This window comes from Pogona vitticeps, chromosome 5 (assembly GCF_051106095.1).
Source record: "Pogona vitticeps strain Pit_001003342236 chromosome 5, PviZW2.1, whole genome shotgun sequence".
Taxonomy (NCBI): domain Eukaryota; kingdom Metazoa; phylum Chordata; class Lepidosauria; order Squamata; family Agamidae; genus Pogona; species Pogona vitticeps.
In genome coordinates this window covers 74,645,062-74,663,465 of record NC_135787.1, presented here as the reverse complement: position 1 = coordinate 74,663,465, position 18,404 = coordinate 74,645,062, and the positions used below count along the sequence as shown (strand labels likewise).

General features: G+C 40.2%; 1 protein-coding gene across 4 annotated transcripts in view; it reads left to right on the top strand.

Moving 5' to 3' along the window:
* Positions 1-18,404, top strand: part of NSUN7 (NOP2/Sun RNA methyltransferase family member 7) — a 34,014-nt gene that overhangs the window by 10,205 nt on the left and 5,405 nt on the right. For all 4 annotated transcript variants that reach the window (XM_020786280.3, XM_020786281.3, XM_020786286.3 and 1 more), the window contains 7 exons: positions 1,530-1,588; positions 3,521-3,648; positions 4,660-4,812; positions 7,010-7,193; positions 14,338-14,548; positions 14,790-14,933; positions 17,171-17,272. In XM_020786280.3, coding sequence (XP_020641939.2) covers positions 1,530-1,588; positions 3,521-3,648; positions 4,660-4,812; positions 7,010-7,193; positions 14,338-14,548; positions 14,790-14,933; positions 17,171-17,272 — 981 coding nt within the window. The remainder of the gene's footprint in view (positions 1-1,529; positions 1,589-3,520; positions 3,649-4,659; positions 4,813-7,009; positions 7,194-14,337; positions 14,549-14,789; positions 14,934-17,170; positions 17,273-18,404) is intronic.

The window sequence follows — 18,404 nt, the reverse complement described above, 5'->3', positions numbered from 1 at the left end:
GTGTTTGCCTGATATGCTTAGTTAACACTCTTCTAAGCTTCTTATATTCCGTGTGAAAGACAGCTTGTGCATTTTCAGTAGTTCTGTTGTAAAAAGAATATGGACAGATACAATTTCTATACATTCAAAGATGTTGTAAAAACAAACATACAGTATTGAAATGTCTCTTTCCATATACGTACAGTCTTCTACCCTTTGTTGAGTGCAAAAAGCATGGTTGTGGTAAATATCAGGTGTGACAGTTACATTGTGTTCTCAGTGCCTTGTAAATTTATCGTATGGTGCCCTGGAAAATGCTGTGGGGGTTCAGCTTGCTGATACATTTTTTTGCTTCTTTGTCTTAGTTATTATTCTAACATGGTAGCCACAGCCATGATTATCAACAGATGGCTGATAGAGACATTTGAAAATATAGAGATGATATGCTTTTTGGCTCAGAAAACAATTAAGATTGTTCAGACTGAATTAAGACAGCTGTGTGTATTTTGCAAGTTTCTGTTGTTTTGATAATGTCCACTATGGGCTATGCTATGGCTTTCCAAATCAATGCAGTGATTGAAGTCCTGAGAAATAGGACAAATTCAATGACAATAATATAAGCAACTTGCCACTGAGTCTCTTGCTTGACCAATTGGTAACGTATCTGTGTGCTTGTTCTCTATTCTGATTTTCTGCATGTCAGCTCTAAAATTCTCAAACTGTGTTCACTCAAGAACTCTTTGTTTGAGTTCACATGTCATGCTAAGCAATGAGCAGAAATGAGCTGCTGCAAACTTCAGGTTCAGCGACAGCTTGTTGTCTGAAGTGACAAACTTTGTTTAATATAACCAGTAGCTAATGTTATCTGTAGCTAGTTTTAAACAAGCTAGCTTCAAACTATGGTTCCTCATGCTAGCTTTTTAAAGTTAACCATGCAGAGTTCCCAGTGTTGACAACCAGTAGAAAAGCTATGGTTAAATTCTGAACTCTTCTTCTGCATGTGATAGAGCGGACAAGAGCAGCTTACTGCACTTCATTTCTGCCTGTGCATGTTGCACTGCACCATGGTTTACCACAGTGTGCAAATGCAGTCAATGGTTTCTGATGGAACACTCTTACAAAATAAGAGATATTTGTACAAGAATTTAGGAGAAGCTCAACATTATCTATGCATAATTGTTATTTAATCATATTATGGGATTAAATATACAGAAGTGTGGTGTGTATATTGTACAACTAAGCTGTCATGTATGTCCTGCATAATTGATTCTTAGAGGCCTCTATAACCATTGTACAGTTTCACTTGTAGTCATGTGCTCAGTTTCTTTTTTCATGGTAGCAGAATTTAACATACAGATGGTGTTGTACATCTTGCATGGATTTGAAAATCATGATATATGCTCAGTAGGCTAGTTATATATTAATTAACAATTTTTATTTTCAGGGCTTAGTTTAACAATTTTTAAATGTTATCGATTTGTGCAAAACTGATCTGTGCAAAATGTAATGATTTAAAGATACCTTCTGTTGTATTCCCTTTTCTCCTGTAGATCAAGATGTTCTTGAAAATATACTGATAGACAGTGGCATATACCCAATACAGTCAATGGTGCGTAAAAATTTTGTCCTGCAGTTCACTGTGCTCTGTCATATTGTGTAAATGACCCTGATGAAAATACATCTTTTGTGTTTCTCCTATAAGTAGTGTTTTCCAGTAGCATCTAATAATAAAAGGTGGAATATAGTGATTGCTATTATATGGGTAATTAAAATTGGGAGGACTGCTTTGTATTCATATGCAGATAGGAATAAAGGTTTAAGGAATGACATGTTTTCAGATACATTTCCCATGCCTTCAGCTGTTTTAATATCTGCATGGTGCTTTAATATCCTCAACGTGGTGCTTATCAGCCTCAGCCAGTGTGACAGATGATCAAGGATAATGGGGATTGTAGTGCAAAATATCTGGAGGAACTAAGACTGTGGAAGCCTGGTATACACAAATTTAGTTCCATTGTTGTATCCAAGTTTGGTCTTGAATATATGTGCTTAGTGGAAGTAAATCTCTTGGCCACTGCATAGACCAGTGCCCCAATCTGACACTGCAGTGGTTTTGGATTACAACTCCTATTGTCCCTGATAGGCCATGATGTCTAGGGCAGATGAGGGCAGTAATTCAGTAAAGCTGGAGGATGGACAACAGGTTGTCATAGACTATTACAACTCTTTTTGGAAAGGACCTCCTGTCTGCAATTTGTATAAGAAAAACAATTGGCACTCAGAACTGCATTTGTGTCCTCCTTTGGTGCAATTTTTATGGGGCATGCAGACTTAATTCTTAGCTGTTAAAATAGTAAATCATGTTTTAGGCTTAAGATTAATACACAAGAAATAAGGGACAGTTCAATGGACAGATTTACTTCTGCATAGGCTTACTTAAGATTGAGTTGTAAGTCTAAGGGTGTGACTACACTTTGTTGCAATTTGATTTGCAGCCTCTATTATATTTGAAATTGCAACCAGTGCTGTCACACGGAGGCTGTGAACTGATTCAGGAGTTCCTGGTTCGTATATACTGGATGGGATAGTTTTGCCTGATGTTTTATTAGAGTATTACTGTAGATTTATTATGTCTTTATGTTATAATATTGTAAATGGCCTGGCCACTAGATTTAAATAAATAAAAAATAAAAAGTAGAAAGCCTCCATTGGTAGAGAGAAAAAGCTGATTTGAAAACAAAAAGGGGCTGGATCAATTCTAATTAGCTTTTGTGTCAAGTACTCAGTAAAAAAATACTTTGAATTCACCTATTTTATAAGTGGAGCAAATTTGACCTCGTGGCATTTGATCACATAGTTGCAATCTAATATTATGTTGGAGAACTTAAAGCAGTACAGGTGTTTTCAATTATAGTTTGGTCTAGCTAGTGTCAGTGTGTAAATACAAGCATGTGATTGGTTTGCCTTTGAGTAGAAAGAGGTATATTTTAAATTGGTGTTGATATATTTTGTTTGACATTATAGAATGGATAGTCCCCAGAGCTTGCTCTTGGCAACATTATTTTTCCATTGACTATCTTCTCTTGGAATATTCCTGGTCCTGTGTTAGGAGAAACGTGTGTTTATATGATTGCATGTTTCTTTGAGACCACTTTTACAATCATCCTTGCTACCCGTAGTCACAACTATTGATAAAATTGTGTTTTTTTTAATAAGCATTAGTTTTTCATGCCTTATCTAAAAATGTGTTGTCTACTGAACCATTTGGTCTAAAAGTAAATAATTCTTAAACGTTATTTCAGCACTTGAGAAACAATGCCGAAGAAAAGGATGCAAAAAGTGAACTATTGTGTTACCTTTGCAGCCATGTTTCAAAGACAACTTATATATAACATCTGGCAAATGTATATATTCTTGGTAGGTCCCTTACCCTCCTTCATAGAATTGAGGGACAAATTACTGCAGGTTTTGTGTTAACAGATTTTATTGTCAACAGTTATTGTCACTGTCGTTTCTCCTATATGATGGCCTTCTTTTCCAGTCAGATGAATTGACCAGTCTTGTTGTTGTGATGCTGTATGATCTCCAAGAGCGGAAGTTTGAAGCACGCTATATCGATGATGAGGAACCAGTAGCGGTAGTCAAAGAAGTTGAATGTTACCTGTGCAGGTATATGTAAAAGAACTACACAAGATTTCCTTATGTGATTTGTATTTTAAACTAACTTATGAAAAGGGGAAATAGGCCTGTATGTAGCAGTATAACATATAAAATGGATATATGTTAAAGGCTTATGTTTGCTGTTAGCAGACTGTTCCAGCATTTGTACAGTTTAGTTTAAAAGTGTTCTATATCAGTAAATCTTCTGTTTCTAATTTTCAACTGGAAATGTTTTAGGGAAAAAAATCTGGAACCTTTTCTATTTCCTAAATAAAGCACGATTGGCAAGCTGCCAGTAGTAGAAAACTGAACAACAACATCATCTTAGAACTGCATAGAAGGGATCTTATGTAGGGACTCTCCAGACTCTGTCAAAGAAGCACAATGGGGAATTGAACTCTGATGATGATGTAGTTAATGACTTACCAGTCCTGAGCTCTTTAGGATAGCTATGGGATAACAGCTGTGTATTTGTAGAGGTGGGTGATAAGGAGCCAAGATTAGATGAAATTATGTGTGATTTGTTTGAGTGTCTGTGAGTTGTATAGCAGGACCCCTGTATCCACAGGGGATTAGTTCCATGATCTGCTATGGATGCCTGAAACAACAGATACAAGGGAACCCTATATATAACATAGAAGGGGCAGGACAAAGACCAGAAAGAGGTGCCGTTGTATGTTGCATATAGTACTGTGGCAAACTGCAGATAAGGGATACAGCTGAAATAGATCTTGTGCATATAGGGGGCTTACCATATGCTAATAAACCTCATGTTTAAAGTGAGCTATGGCCTTGTGGTAATGTCTGAACTGGAATTATCCTTGTAACTACAACTTGAATCTGTGGTATGATAGTGCCTAAGTAGGTATAAATATTTAGGGGATGCAACATTTGATCATGATTTTGTTTATGGATTAAATTCCAAGTATTGATTTTTGGAAAGGGAAAGGAAGTATTATGTCAAGGAAGGGTAATGAGATAAAACTTGATAAAACATTGATCACTTTCCTGAAACTGTAGTTTTAGGACAAAATTGGCTGCTGCATTAGCAAGATGTCGAATCAAACATGATGCTCTATCTATAGAACACATTCTGCCAGAAACAATACGGAAACAAGAACAAAGGGCTACTGCTTTACCCTTGTATGCATGGATAAATACACTTAAAGCAAGGTGAGTTCTGAAGACTTACTTAGCGTTGCACGTATGTTTTCAACATTTTCTTCCTACCAAATCACACTGTGTATTTTAGTATTCTGTAAAATAATCTATAATAATATATGTAAATGTGGACTGGTGGTGAAAGTGGAATGCATGCTTTTCTGGAGTTTTCATAGCCCTGCTCTAGTATTTTAAGGAATTAATGTGAGTGGAATGTTAGGCTGATAGTTTGTACCTGCTTGATTTCACCACTGGCATATTTGTTGATATATACAAATATATACTGATTGTTTAATCACTCTTTCTCTTTCTATATGGATACTGTTCCTCTCTCATCCTATTTGAAGGCATTCCTCTGTACTGCTGGGCCAGTTTTATCCATAGGCTAGAAATTCCCCACCACTGCCCTAGGAGTCCTCTGACTGGAATCCTGTTAGCAGATGTGGAGTCATAGAGTCATAGAGTTAGAAGAGACCACTGAGGCTATCCAGTCCAACCCCCTGCCATGCAGGAACATCCATGAAAGTACTCCAACAGATGGCCATCTAGTGTCTGCTTGAAAACCTCCAAAGGAGGAGACTCCACCACCCTTTGAGGCAGCCTATTCCACCGCCAGACTGCTCTGACTGTCAGGAAGTTCTTCCTAATGTTCAGATGGAATCTCTTTTCATGTAGTTTGAAACCATTGCTCCATGTCCTAGTCTCTGGAGCCCTGGGAAAAAAACCTGTCCCCTCTTCAACATGACATCCTTTCTAATATTTAAACATAGCTATCATGTCTCCCTTTTTGCAAGACTAAACATTTCCAACTCCCCAAGCCACTCCTTGTAGGACATTGCTTCCAGACCTTTAACCATTTTAGTTGCTCTCCTCTGGATACGTTCCAGGTTGTCAACATCCTTTTTGAATTGAGGTGCCCAGAACTGGACACAGTACTCCAGGTGACCAAAAAATGGCAGTATAACTTCCCTTGATCCTAGACACTATACTCCTATTGATACAACCAAGAATTGCATTGGCTTTCTTGGCAGGCACATCACACTGGTGACTCATGTTCAGCTTGTGGTCTACCAAGACTCCTAGATCCCTTTCACAGGTACTGTTGTCTGGCCAGATGTCTTCCATCCTATATCTGTACGAGAGTGTAACTGCTGCTTGTGCTCTCGATGTCTATCTCTAGTCTGCAGTTGGGCGATTTGGAGATAAGTCCCATTTTAGGTAACAGGACTTCTGCTTGCCCAAGAGGATTGTGAATGCCTCCGTGAACAAATGCTGGGGAAAGTGCAACAGAGTGCATGCAACAGAGCAAGATTTTTGGCATGTGTTGTAGTATATAAACATGAATATTGTGTATAGTAACCATGCTTGTCCATGTTGACATTTTCTCCCTTTATTCCACTGTTAATGTTTTTGGTTAGGTACCCTTTCAGATAGGAACTGCCATAGATCTTCTTTGAAAAGTGTTACGTACACAGAGAATGCTATTTTTTTAATTAGCAGTAGCAATATGGGTAACACAGTCACAAATATTGAGGGGTTTCCTGGCTTCTGCCAATCTTTGCTGGCTAATGAGTCTCTGGGAGCACAGTTTTACATCTTGGTATTCAGTGAGGCAGCCATTTCCTTACATTCCTGTGGGAACCATTGACACTAAAACACTACTCAAACAAGAGATTCATACGATAACATTAACTTCAAGCTGGGTGCTTTATATAACAACCAGTCCCTCCTTGTTCAAACAAAGGAGGGAAGGATGTTCTTCCAAAGACTGCTCTAAGATGCCTAACTTGCAAGCTGACAAGGGGATGAAATTTATTTTCAACGTAGCATCAGCAACACAGTACAGTATTTATTGTCCTGGGCATCTGTTCTTCCTTTTAACGGGGGTTATGACAAAAGTTTTGGAGAAGAGGAGTAATAGGTGTAGATTCTAGTTCTGTAGAGCTTCAATAGAGGGTTTGCCAAGAGTGTCTCACATCACTATGAAATTATTTGCAGCGGGGGAAATCCATATATTAGCTTTCAATACATAATGTACTTTCAAACTTCTGCATGTTAGAATTGCACATGTAGGAAATGTTCAAGAATGACAGAGCAATGACAAATAGCAAATAAAGCAGATTAAATGATATGCTAATGTAATCATTCGCTTCTCATAGAAAAGACTTGCCACCTTCAGAACAAACATCCATTGTATTTTATGCTACAGCCTTGAAGAAGTTCACAGCTCTTTACAAAAAGAGGGATTCACTGAAGTGGAATCGGTCTCAGAATTTGGTGATTATTCATATTGCCTGGATAAGCACTGTGAAGATGTACTTATTTTCCCTTCCTTTCTTAAAGAACATCTACTTACTCTGGAACTGTTTACTACTTACAAACTCTTGTTTCAGGTATGGATTTTTTTTATTTTTTTTTATTTTTGCAGATTTAACATAAAAATTTAAATTGAACCAACAAACAAAAACAAAACAAAAACAGAGCAAAAATGGTAAATACAGTAATGCTAGTACTCACTATGAACAACCATTATAAATTTACAATATAGATTTGCTACATACGTCTTACATTGAGATGGGCATGAACTAGAAAATGAACCAGGAAGTAGGTAAAAATTGCTGGTTTGGGTCGGTTTGGGTTCATCAAAACCGATAAACCAAAATGAACTGACCCAACAAACTTTTTAACTGATTTAACAAATTCCTGGTCTGTTTGCCCCTGGCTCCTTTGCCTCTCTACCTTGTGCTGTTACTGCCTCCTCTTCTTCCTCTGTCACTGCTGCCATCTTTAGAGACAGTGGCCCAGCTTCCCTTCTGGGAGCAGGGCCCATTTTCTCTGCAAGCCCATGCCTAACAGCTGAGAGGTATGGCATGTGCAGAGACTGCAGTCTGGCTTCTTGTCTCTGCGTAGGTGCTGTGGTCCTAGAGATCAGGTAGATCAGCTGGGACCGATGTTACTGTGAGCCACAGTGGTCCATGGCACTGGATCACCCCTTTGCAGCCAGAACAACAATGGAGAAGGAGGAGGTAGCATCAGGACCAGGTAGTGAGGTGACAGAGGCAATGAGAAGGGGGCAGGCGGATGGTAGAGGAGGTGGGGGTTCAGTTTCCCCACCCACAGGCACAAACATTTAAAAAACAATGAACTGGTTCATGGGTCATTTTTTTAATAAGTTCATTGTTCGTGGGGTAGCCATTTTTCTGGTTTGTGCCCATCTCTAATCTTATAGTGGTGCTGCGGGTTAAACCGCAGAAGCCTCTGTGCTGGAAGGTCAGAAGACCAGCAGTCGTAAGATCGAATCCACGCAACGGAGTGAGCTCCTGTCGCTTGTCCCAGCTCCTGCCAACCTAACAGTTCTAAAGCATGTAAAAATGCAAGTAGATAAATAGGTACCACCTCGGTGGGAAGGTAACGGTATTCCGTGTCTAGTCGCGCTGGCCACTTGACCACGGAAACTATCTTCAGACAAACGCTGGCTCTCTGACTTGGAAACGGGGATGAGCACTGCGCCTAGAGTCAGACACAACTGAATTAAATGTCAAGGGGGACCTTTATCTTTACCTAATCTTACATATGGAAATCAGTATAGGCCTTCCAGATGTCCAGGCAAATGTCCTTGTGAAACTGGAGTCTATATGATATTTGTTCAAATGAATCTTGTGCTAACAGATCCTCTGACCATTGTGTAGTGGATGATGAACATTCCTCTTTCCAGACTTATCACAGGGGCTTGTAAAGTTCATTTTCTTTGTCCCTTTGTTAGGCCCCATAGGACAGGAGTATAATTAAGGTATGTTAAGTTGATGATGCATGTTTTTAATCTCTTCTTAATGTTTCGGTGAAAGAAATCAGTTGTTCTTCATCATGGTCTCTGTGAATGCACACATATGGGCATTGTCCTGCACTGACAATCTCTGAAGATTCTAGAGCTAAAAGTCACAATTTTATGGTGTAATCTCCCATGAGGCAATGCTCCTCCCACCCACTGTTCCCCTCAGTTCCTTTTTTCCCGCCAAAAGGTTCTATGGAAGAGAGAGAGAGAGCGAGCGATTATTTGGCCTTTGTGCTGCTAAATACCAATTACCTTTTTCAATTACCAATCAACAACTTCTTTTCGTTTGATCTCCAGTGAGTTTTTTCCCTGTTTGATTGCCGTTTTTACTTCTTCAGACCTTTTCCCTTCCCCCTGGACTTTCAACTGTCCTTTCCCTCCTTTCCCGCCCTATATGGCCTCTTCAGCTCTTTTCAAACGCTGCGTTGGCTGTAATAGCAATATTCCATCTACTGATGGCAACGACATGTGTTTATTTTGGAATTTTTGCAGATTTTTGCAGATTTGGGAATACCAAACCCAATCCTGTGCGGCTTGTAAAAGTTTTACCAAGCCAGCGCTAAAACACAGACTCCAAAGACTAAGATCTCATCTTTGGGAAGCAGCCATTAACCCCGCTACCGTGGCTCCCTGTGAGATTCCACAGTCAGAAACAGCCCTGTCATGGCAAGCCTCATCTGCCACCCCAGGGCATTCTGCTCCTTCGCCCTGCTCCAGGGAGGGCTCCGACCCTTCTAGGGCTTCAAAACCCAAAGCCCCAAAGGAACATGTACAATCTTAAAAAAAGAAAGAAAAATCTGTTACCAAGAAGTCTAAGAAAACTAAATCCGTTCGTTTGGATCCACCCGGAGAGCGTCCACCCTCTCCAATATTGGAAGAATCTTCTATGGAGGCTCCCGGATCTGTAGTGGAAAGGGATGAGGTGCATATTCCCTCAGCACAAGCTCCAGCTCTGCCTGGTAGCTTCTGTCCCTCCAATAGCCACATCGGGACTGAGCTTCCTTCCAGTCCAGCCACTGCCCATTCCAGCCCGATTTCAGGACGGGCTTCTGCAACGAGGCATCTGAATCTGAAACTCCTCCTCGGTCTCCAAGGAAACATAAGGAGAAGAGGAAGCATGTCGACCCACCAGCTCCAATATCTCAGTTTGGACAATGCTACCAATTTCCATTCTTCCCAGCTGACCAACAGCTTGCTTTCCAGCAACTTGGCATGGATAACTTTTTTCCCTTTGCTAACAAATTTCAAATGGAAGCATATCATGAGTTTTCTCAGACAACCCCAGCGAAATGGCGCCGTCATGAGTTTCCACCATGCCGTCCACAGATTCCACCATCAATGCTGACATTGAAGCCTATGGAACTTCTTTCGACAGTGACATCACTCTCAACATCAAGAAAACGCCATTCACAATCCATAACTGTCCAACCATCGAAGCAACCTAAACATTCCTTAAAGAATCGCTATGTTATACCAACTTCGACATCACAAACTGTGCCGTCCAGAACACACACATTTCAAACTACTTCCCGCTCGAATGATGACTATTCTCCTACTCCATCATCCTCAGATCATGACACATGTTTGCTGTATCTCTCTTACCCTTGGCTCAGAATAGTTGTGCGCGATCACATTCACTTCCATGCTGTACTGTGCCATGAAGTGATCCCATGGCTTTGAAGAGGCTGCTGACACAGCTAGTCTTACAGCTTTGAAGATGATGGTGAAAATGCCCTTGTGGGTTTGGAGAAGACAGTGAATCTAAGGGGACTTAAGCAATAACTAACAACTAAATTTAAGAATAGTCTCTTATCTCGCTTCAAGATAATTGGGTGTATGGCCTTATGCAACCTTTGTAGCTACCCCCCCTCCCCAGAGAAGAATGGCTCCTTTTTCCTTTTAATTTTTTTTCCCTTTTTTGATTATTAAACACAAAACTGAACAAGTAACAAGAACAATAAAAATTCAGGAATTTTCCCCGTCTTTCCAAAGCACTTATGTTTCAGAGGGACGTAATCTGCTCAGCTCAAAGTTAATTAAACATACTAGTGATCAGGATTGCTCAGCGTTTTGGGATTTGGAACCATCTGAGATTGCAAGGGACTGATTCTAGTTTTAGAAACATTTACTATGTTCAATTAATTTGAAGAATAATCTCTAATTGGGTCTGCTTTCTGGCTGTTTAATGATTGCATAATATTAACAAATGCTATCCTCTGTGCTTGGTCCTAACATATATTAAGGGAAATCTAGGAAAAACGATTAAAATTAAAATAACATACTGCTTGCTGTTAAAAGAGCAGGTTTAGCAATGCCAGTTATAGGTGCATGGCAGCCTGCCCACACTTAATACATCCTGTTTCAGGAACACTGTTTCTTAAACAAGAAATCATGTGTTATCTCTTCGGTGTTATCACTCTTCTTTGGAGAGACTTGTATAACTGATCCTGTGAAACACAAGTCGAAGCACCCCACAGAATCATACACAGTCAATGATCTTTGAGAGGAATGTACCTTTTGTTTTCTACCTCTTGGTTGTTCCTTCTCACTACAAAATGTCTTGTGTCCACGCTACCCAGCATCGACAGCTGCACACAGTTCTTAATGTGACTTTTGGATACCTTATGCTTTCTAGCCTTATCAGACAGATGTTTTAAGATTTAAGTCCTGAGTTTGTCCACATATTATCATCACCAAACAACCAGCAGAGAAAACAAAGGAGAATTTCTCCACTTATGTCCAGATTGCTGACTTTTTGTTCACATCAAGATGGGGGATAATGCTGTGTGTATTTTTCCCCATTTGTCCCCTGCTGTTTGACCTGTAACATGTCAGCTGAGATCAGTCTTCAAACAGAGTTTGTTGCAATGTTTCTATGGTGTTCATTGTGAAGATGGAGTCCTGATGTTGCCCTGGGCAGCACAGAAAAAAAATTACTGGAAGTGTTTTCTCCTACGCTCTCAGAAGCCTGCCTTGTAAATATATGTTTACTTTTCTCTTGAATGTCTCCAGCATTGGAGTGCTCACTCACTACCTTCTGAGGTAACTTCCATTGTCATATTGCTCTGTTAGGATGTTTTTTCTGATGTTGAAGTGAAATCTGGCTTCCTGTAACTTGAATCTATTATTGCATATTCTATACTCTGGGATGATCAGAAACAGATCCTGTCCCTCTTTTGTATGACAGCCTTTCAAGTACTTGGAAAGTTCTACCATATCTTCTCTCGGTCGTCGTTTCTCAAGGCTTAACATGCCCAGTTATTTCAGTCTTTCCATATAGGTCTTAGTTTCCAGTGGCCTGAATTAGCTATTCCACCCAATTTTATGTCATATGCAGAAGCATTTTCTACATCCCTCATCTAAACCATTAATAAAAATGTTGAAGAGCACCAGGTCCAGAAATGAGCCTTCTGGTACCCCACTTATTACCTCCTCCCAGTTTGAGAAGTAGCCATTGATAAGCACACTCTGAGTATGATTCTGTAACCAACTGTGTATCCACCTGACTCAACCCACACCTAGTAGCTTGCTAATCAGAATATCATGGCCCACTCTGTCAAAAGCTTTGCTAATATACAAAATTCCTTCTACCAAAGAGGGTTATCTGATTTAAAAAAATGAGATAAGATTAATCTGGCAAGATTTGTTTTTGACAAATCCCTGTCTGCTTCTAGTTGTTTTCAAGGTGCTTTCAGAATGACCATTTTATAATTGGCTCCAGATTGGTTCCCAGGTTCCTCCTTTTCCTCCTTTTTTAAGATAGAGACAACATTAGTCCTCCTCCAGTAATCCAGCACTTTACCCAACCTCCATGATTTCAAGAAAATAGACAATGTTTCTGAGAGTTCTTCAGCCAGTGCTTCAGTACTCTTGGATACAGTTCATTAGGCCCTTGAGATTTGAACTCATTCAAAGTAGTAAGGTATTGATTATTTGTTTATCAGTCTCAATCTGTGATCCTGTCCCTCCTGGCTAATCAGCTACCCATCCACCCATAGGCAGTGTTTACATTGCTCCCTTCCTCCCCATTTTATCTAGAGAAAAACTCTGTGTGTAAATCAGGCTGAGTGACTATTGTGAATCCACCAAGGGATTTTTTGTCCACAGTAGGAATATGAAGCCACCTCTTACCCATGCTACTCCAACCTTCTGACTACTATACTACACTGGATCCACCCAATATAATACATTCACGCTGTCCCATAAAACTGTGAAGTGTAGGCAAAGCCACAGTGCAGACAGGAATCAGAACTTTCCAATGAAAGTTCCTTATTCACAATATGTTTTATTACGTACATATGTCCTGTCTCTGCGGTATTGAGTACTCATGAGAAGACACCTTAAATTGAGGAAAGCTTCAGGATTTTTTGTTTCTATACCCTCTGTAATTTTTCTGCCATTTATTTTCCACTCATCTGCTTTGATGCCTGCCTCAGAAGCATGCACAGTCTATTAGCTAATTTTTGTGCTCATATCTCTAAGTATTTTGGGGGAAGCAGTATTTTGAAACCATTATTTATTCCTAAGGCATTCTAGAATACCACCTGTTTGTTTTCCTTATCACTGGGGTAAGGTTAAAGTAACATCTTTATTTTGTGGGGAGATGGCTGTAGGTGGTTTGGGAAAATGCCCTTTCAATTTCCACCTCCATTAGCTTCCATGCTTACTACTGGGCATGTGTAAAATAGCAGTGGGTACTTTGAACGCAATGAGACATGCTGTGGGTAAATTCCCTTGCAACCTATCTTTCTGTTAGCTTCAATACTCAATACTAGGCATGTCCAAATTAGTGATGGCCGTTCAGAGACATCTGTTGAAGTAAAAAAGAAATGCATTTGTGTTCTTTTCCTATTGCCAAGGCAGCAAAGCACTTCTGGAGTACAGAGAAGAATAAAGTCATGCCCTGTGAGTGGTAGTTTTCTTCCTTTTGTATTCTGGCTTTGAGGGACATGGCTGAGCTCTGCCTGACCATCCTCCACTGAGTATAACTGTGTATTGTCGTACTGCTTAGTGCCAAGTTTGTACCAGATATAAGTTCCAGATGAGGCTACTTTCAGTAGTATTTTCAAAAATATTTTGCAGAGGAAGTGCATGCTTTGCAAATGTTATTATGGCTGATCTGTGTCAGTAGATGCATGGATGACTGGAAAATGTGTGGAAGCCACTTCATTCAACAAACATCTGAAGGCCACTATGTGGTGACATGCAAGAAAACTGTGGAACAGACTCCACAGAGATATGTTTCACTTGCTTACTTAGATACCTGCTGCTATAAATGAAAAAATAATTAATTTGAATTGTAAAGAATGTACTAGTGACTTTGTCCAGCAGGCCGAGGCAAAGAGGCAGTCACGAAAGCAGCAAAATCAGGGAGCTGGACAGGGCACAGATTGTATTTGTCTTCAATGTGTAAGGGATTGTCACTCTCAAATTGGCCTTCTCAGCCACACTAGATGCTGTTCCAAGTCCTCCATACAGAGCACGATACCATAGTCTCTCGAGATTGAAGGATGCCTAATCTAATCTAACTAGTGACTGCATTCTTTAAGTGCCCAAGCAAGTATATGTGGAAAAACTGGCTATAAATTTGATATTGGACTCTAACAGGACAGATTGCTGGTCCTGTTAGAATTAACAATTTGGCTAGCTGAACTATAGGAGGATAATCTTTCATTGTTAATTTAGTATTATGGTTTAATTTTTAGGATAAATCTCGTAGCCTTGCTGTTCGTTCAGTGAAAGCTTTGCTGAACATGGATGATGATGTATTAGTAGCCAATATGGGATCCTGGCTGACCCTTGCCCATATGTCAGTACTGATGAATCAGGAAACATCTAAAGTATTTGTGTGTGGAGTAAAGTCAGTGGCAAAAGAAGCTGAACTGAAGGACCTGTTTGCACAGATGGAGTGTAAAAGTAAGGATGCAGTAGCTTTCTTTATCACAGTATAAAAAGCATTTACTTGCATGGAAAGTATATCCATGCCAGTTATTGACACATAACATTTGGAACCTTCTTGAATTATTTCTTGAAAAATGTGTTTTTTGCTTAAAGGGTTTAATGAATTTTACAAAGATACAAATGTTGAATTTATATAATTTAATCTGGTTTATTAGTTGTCCATTGTCTAACTTGCAGACCTCATTATTTCCCCCAGATATTGAGCTACTACGTGAAGATTTTACAAATATTGACCCAACTGATCATAAGCTGCAAAAAGTCAAGGTTATTTTGCTGCTACCTCGGTGTTCAGCCCTGGGTGTTAGTAATCCAATTGAATTTATTTTGAAAGAACATGAAGGTAACTTGGAATTAATTATTTTACGAAATATTTCTCCTGTACTAAAATAAAAAGGAACATTTCTATTGTAGTTACACCTGGTTTGGCATTCTTGGTGTTGAAAATTGGGTCAGGAACTGACTCTTATCCAGTGTGGTGTAGTGTAGAGTGATGAAATGGGACTCAGGAGGCCTGGGTTTGAATCCCCATTCAGCCATGGATATTCACTGGGGGTCTGGAACTGGTAAAACCATTCCTTAAATATCTCACTTATCTTGAAGGTTTAGCAGCACATGGCAATAACTAACTCCTAAACCATTTTGTCACCTGTGATACAGCTTAAATATACAGTGGTGCCTCGCATAGCGAGGTTAATCCGTTCCGGATTAACCTTCGCTATGCTGAAGCATCGTTGAACGGGGCAGGGAATTCCATTGGAACGCATTAAACATGGTTTAATGCGTTCCAAATGGGCCGAATACTCACCGTTCAGGGATGCTTCTTAATGGCTGGCAGCCATTTTCGCGCCCTCCCCTCGCTTAACGAGGGCGCGAAAACGCTGCGCGCGGCCATTTTGGGCCATTTCCGGGCTTCCGGCGGCCATTTTGTCCGCCTAACAGCTGATCGTCGGGCTTCGTTTTGCGAAGATCGGTAAGCGAAACGCTTACCGGTCTTCGCAAAGCGAATTTTGCCCTATTAAAAAAACGTTGAGCGATCGCATTAGCGATCCCAAAAAAGGGATCGCTGTGCGATTTCGTCGTTGTACGGTGCGCTCGTTAAGCGAGGCACCATTGTAATGTTATGATACTTTGTGATGAATTGTTGCCATGCTGTGACATTTCACAGACCCTGCAGCTTCTTAGTCCAGCCTGTTTTAAATCAGTCAGCTGATTTGGGTAGAGTGGGCGGCATATAAATTAAATAAATAAATAAATAAATAAAATAAATATTAGGGATAGACAATCCAGAGTAAAATTTCATCTGGCCTTCTGATTTTTCCTCTGAGCTCAAATTAGCTCCTCTCCTTACAACTATAGTCCTCATATCCTGAAACGAGAAAGGACAGTAACACCTCTTCTTTAATGGCATCATAGCAGGGTAGAGCTGGAAAGTATGTCGGGGCATTGAGCCGAACACCCTGCCAAAGCAAAAGAAACCCCACAGCTAAAGCATCCCTGACAAGTGGCCCTCTAACCCCTGTTTAAAAAACTAGAGAAGGAGAATCCATCGCTTTCCAAGACAGTCCATTGTTAGGCAGCTCTTACTGTCAAGAAGTTCTTCCTAATGTTTAGTGAAATTCCTTTTCTCATAATTTGAATCTAACGCTTCAGGTCCTGCCTTCCAGACCTGCAGAAAACTAGCTTGCTCCATCTTCTAATATTGACACCTCTTCTAATATTTGAAGATGGCCATCATATCATCTCTTAGTTGTCTGTTCCCATGCTAAACATAACCCAGCTGTCTCAAGCATTCCTCATAGGCCTGAGTTTTGAGATTTTTATCACCCTGGTCACCCTTCATCAGCCCTAGCTAACATAGCCAATGATGATGGCTGAAGGCCCAGAACTTCAGGAGAATCTGAAGAAAGAAGAGGGTCTGTATCTTGGGAAAGGGGGTTTAAAAAACTGTGTTTCCTTCTGCAGAGATGGGCAGCAGCTGAAAATCAGGCAAATGTTTCTTTTGTCACATATCTCAGCTATTTGCCTGTATGTTTGTGGGGTGGCGATGGCGGTGGATGAAAGGCATAAAAATGGAGAGCTGTATCAAATGTCTCCAGTATTGTCTTTTAGGTTTTCCTATTCTATTATCTGCTTGATGTTTTGGAGTTTCACTTTCATGCTGTCTCACCATTGGCCATGTTAGCTAGGGCTGATGGGGATTGCAGTCCAATGTGTACACAGAGGCAGGAAAAAACAAGGATGAGAACAATGGCCCACATAAAAGAGGAAGGATTAATGCCCATTTTCCTATGTTGTGGGGGAAGTGGGCTGGCAAAGGAACTCCTGGTGCCCCTTTAGTTAAATCAGAATGTCCACTAGGCATAAAGTAGCTGCCAACCAAGATTCTATATGCATTTGTGAGGAACAAATATTGTTCACGACCACCTAACTGCGAACTATGTGTACTTCTGTATTAGAGGCCCTGTATTTTTGATATTGATACAGGATACAAAATCAATTAGTGGCTGATAATGAAAATAACAAAATCCTAACATATGTTGCAGTTATATATTTTTCTACGTACCACATTCCTTTTAGATGCAGAATTACTCAGAGATCTCTCTCAAGGATCTGTGGCAGAAGATAAACTGAATATGCTTGCACAGCAACAGCTTAAAGAATTAATGCATGCAATGCAGTGTAAGTTTGTTCCTACGTGTCAGGAATTAAGCATATTGATTTCATGCATGATCTTAAACTTCTAGATCTTCCACTGGTTTCTTTGCAACTGAAACCAATTTCAGCTTTTTTTTTTTTTACAAAAGAGATACTTGAGTAACAGCAAAGTTATTCCCTAGATTTAACTCAAAATTTAAAGAAAAAGTACAGGTGCATAATAAAAAAGACTCTAATACTCTTGCCCACTGGAACATACATTTATATTACCTGCATATACATTTATATTACATTTATATTACCTGCACAGTGATGTTGGTTTACATATGTACAGAAGTCTATATAGTGGGGTCTCGACTTACGAACGACCCTACTCGCGAACAATTCAACTTACGAACCCGCCCGATAGGGAAATAAGGACTCAACATACGAACTTCCCTCGAGTTACGGACAGGAAAAAAAGTGCCCCCTCCCTCCCCTTAGAGGCTTCTAGAGGGGAAAAAGGGTCAGAAACTTAAACATAAATAAAAGAAAGTCACTTACCAGGCCTTGGTAGCCCCCCGAACTGCAGGAAAAAGAGCACCAAACAGTTCAAAGCCGACACCTAGCAGGGAGCCAGGAAGCCATTTTGTGCTCTTCTCCGCTCCTGCCCCCTCCTCTCCCTGCCTAACAGCTGATCGGCTGGCTCTGAAGAGGCCTCTGGAGGCTTACTCAGCACCTAAAAAGGCTGTGTGAGTTCCAGACTCCTGCTTGTGTGTCTTTGTGCTGAAAAAATCAGCACAACATGCTTCAAAGCATGCTTTAAAATTGGCTTCGTTGAAAAAAAAAGGTTTCAAAAGTGCTTTGCAAACTGTTCCCTGCCTCCCCCACTCCTTTCCTGAACTTTTCTTGACCTAAGGGAAAAAAAATATCCCCCTCTCGTGGTAGAAGGCAGAATAGCAGCTTCCCATTAGTTTCTATGGATGGAAAAGAGCAGATACGGATTAAATGGTTTTCAGTGCATCCCTATGGGAAATGCAGATTCGACCTACGAACTTTTCGACCTTCAAACCGCCTTCCAATATGGATTAAGTTCGTAAGTCGAGACCCCACTGTATTATGGGGGTAGAAATACCTACTAAATATTCTGGAAGTAGTAGTGCTGAAGTAGAAAAGA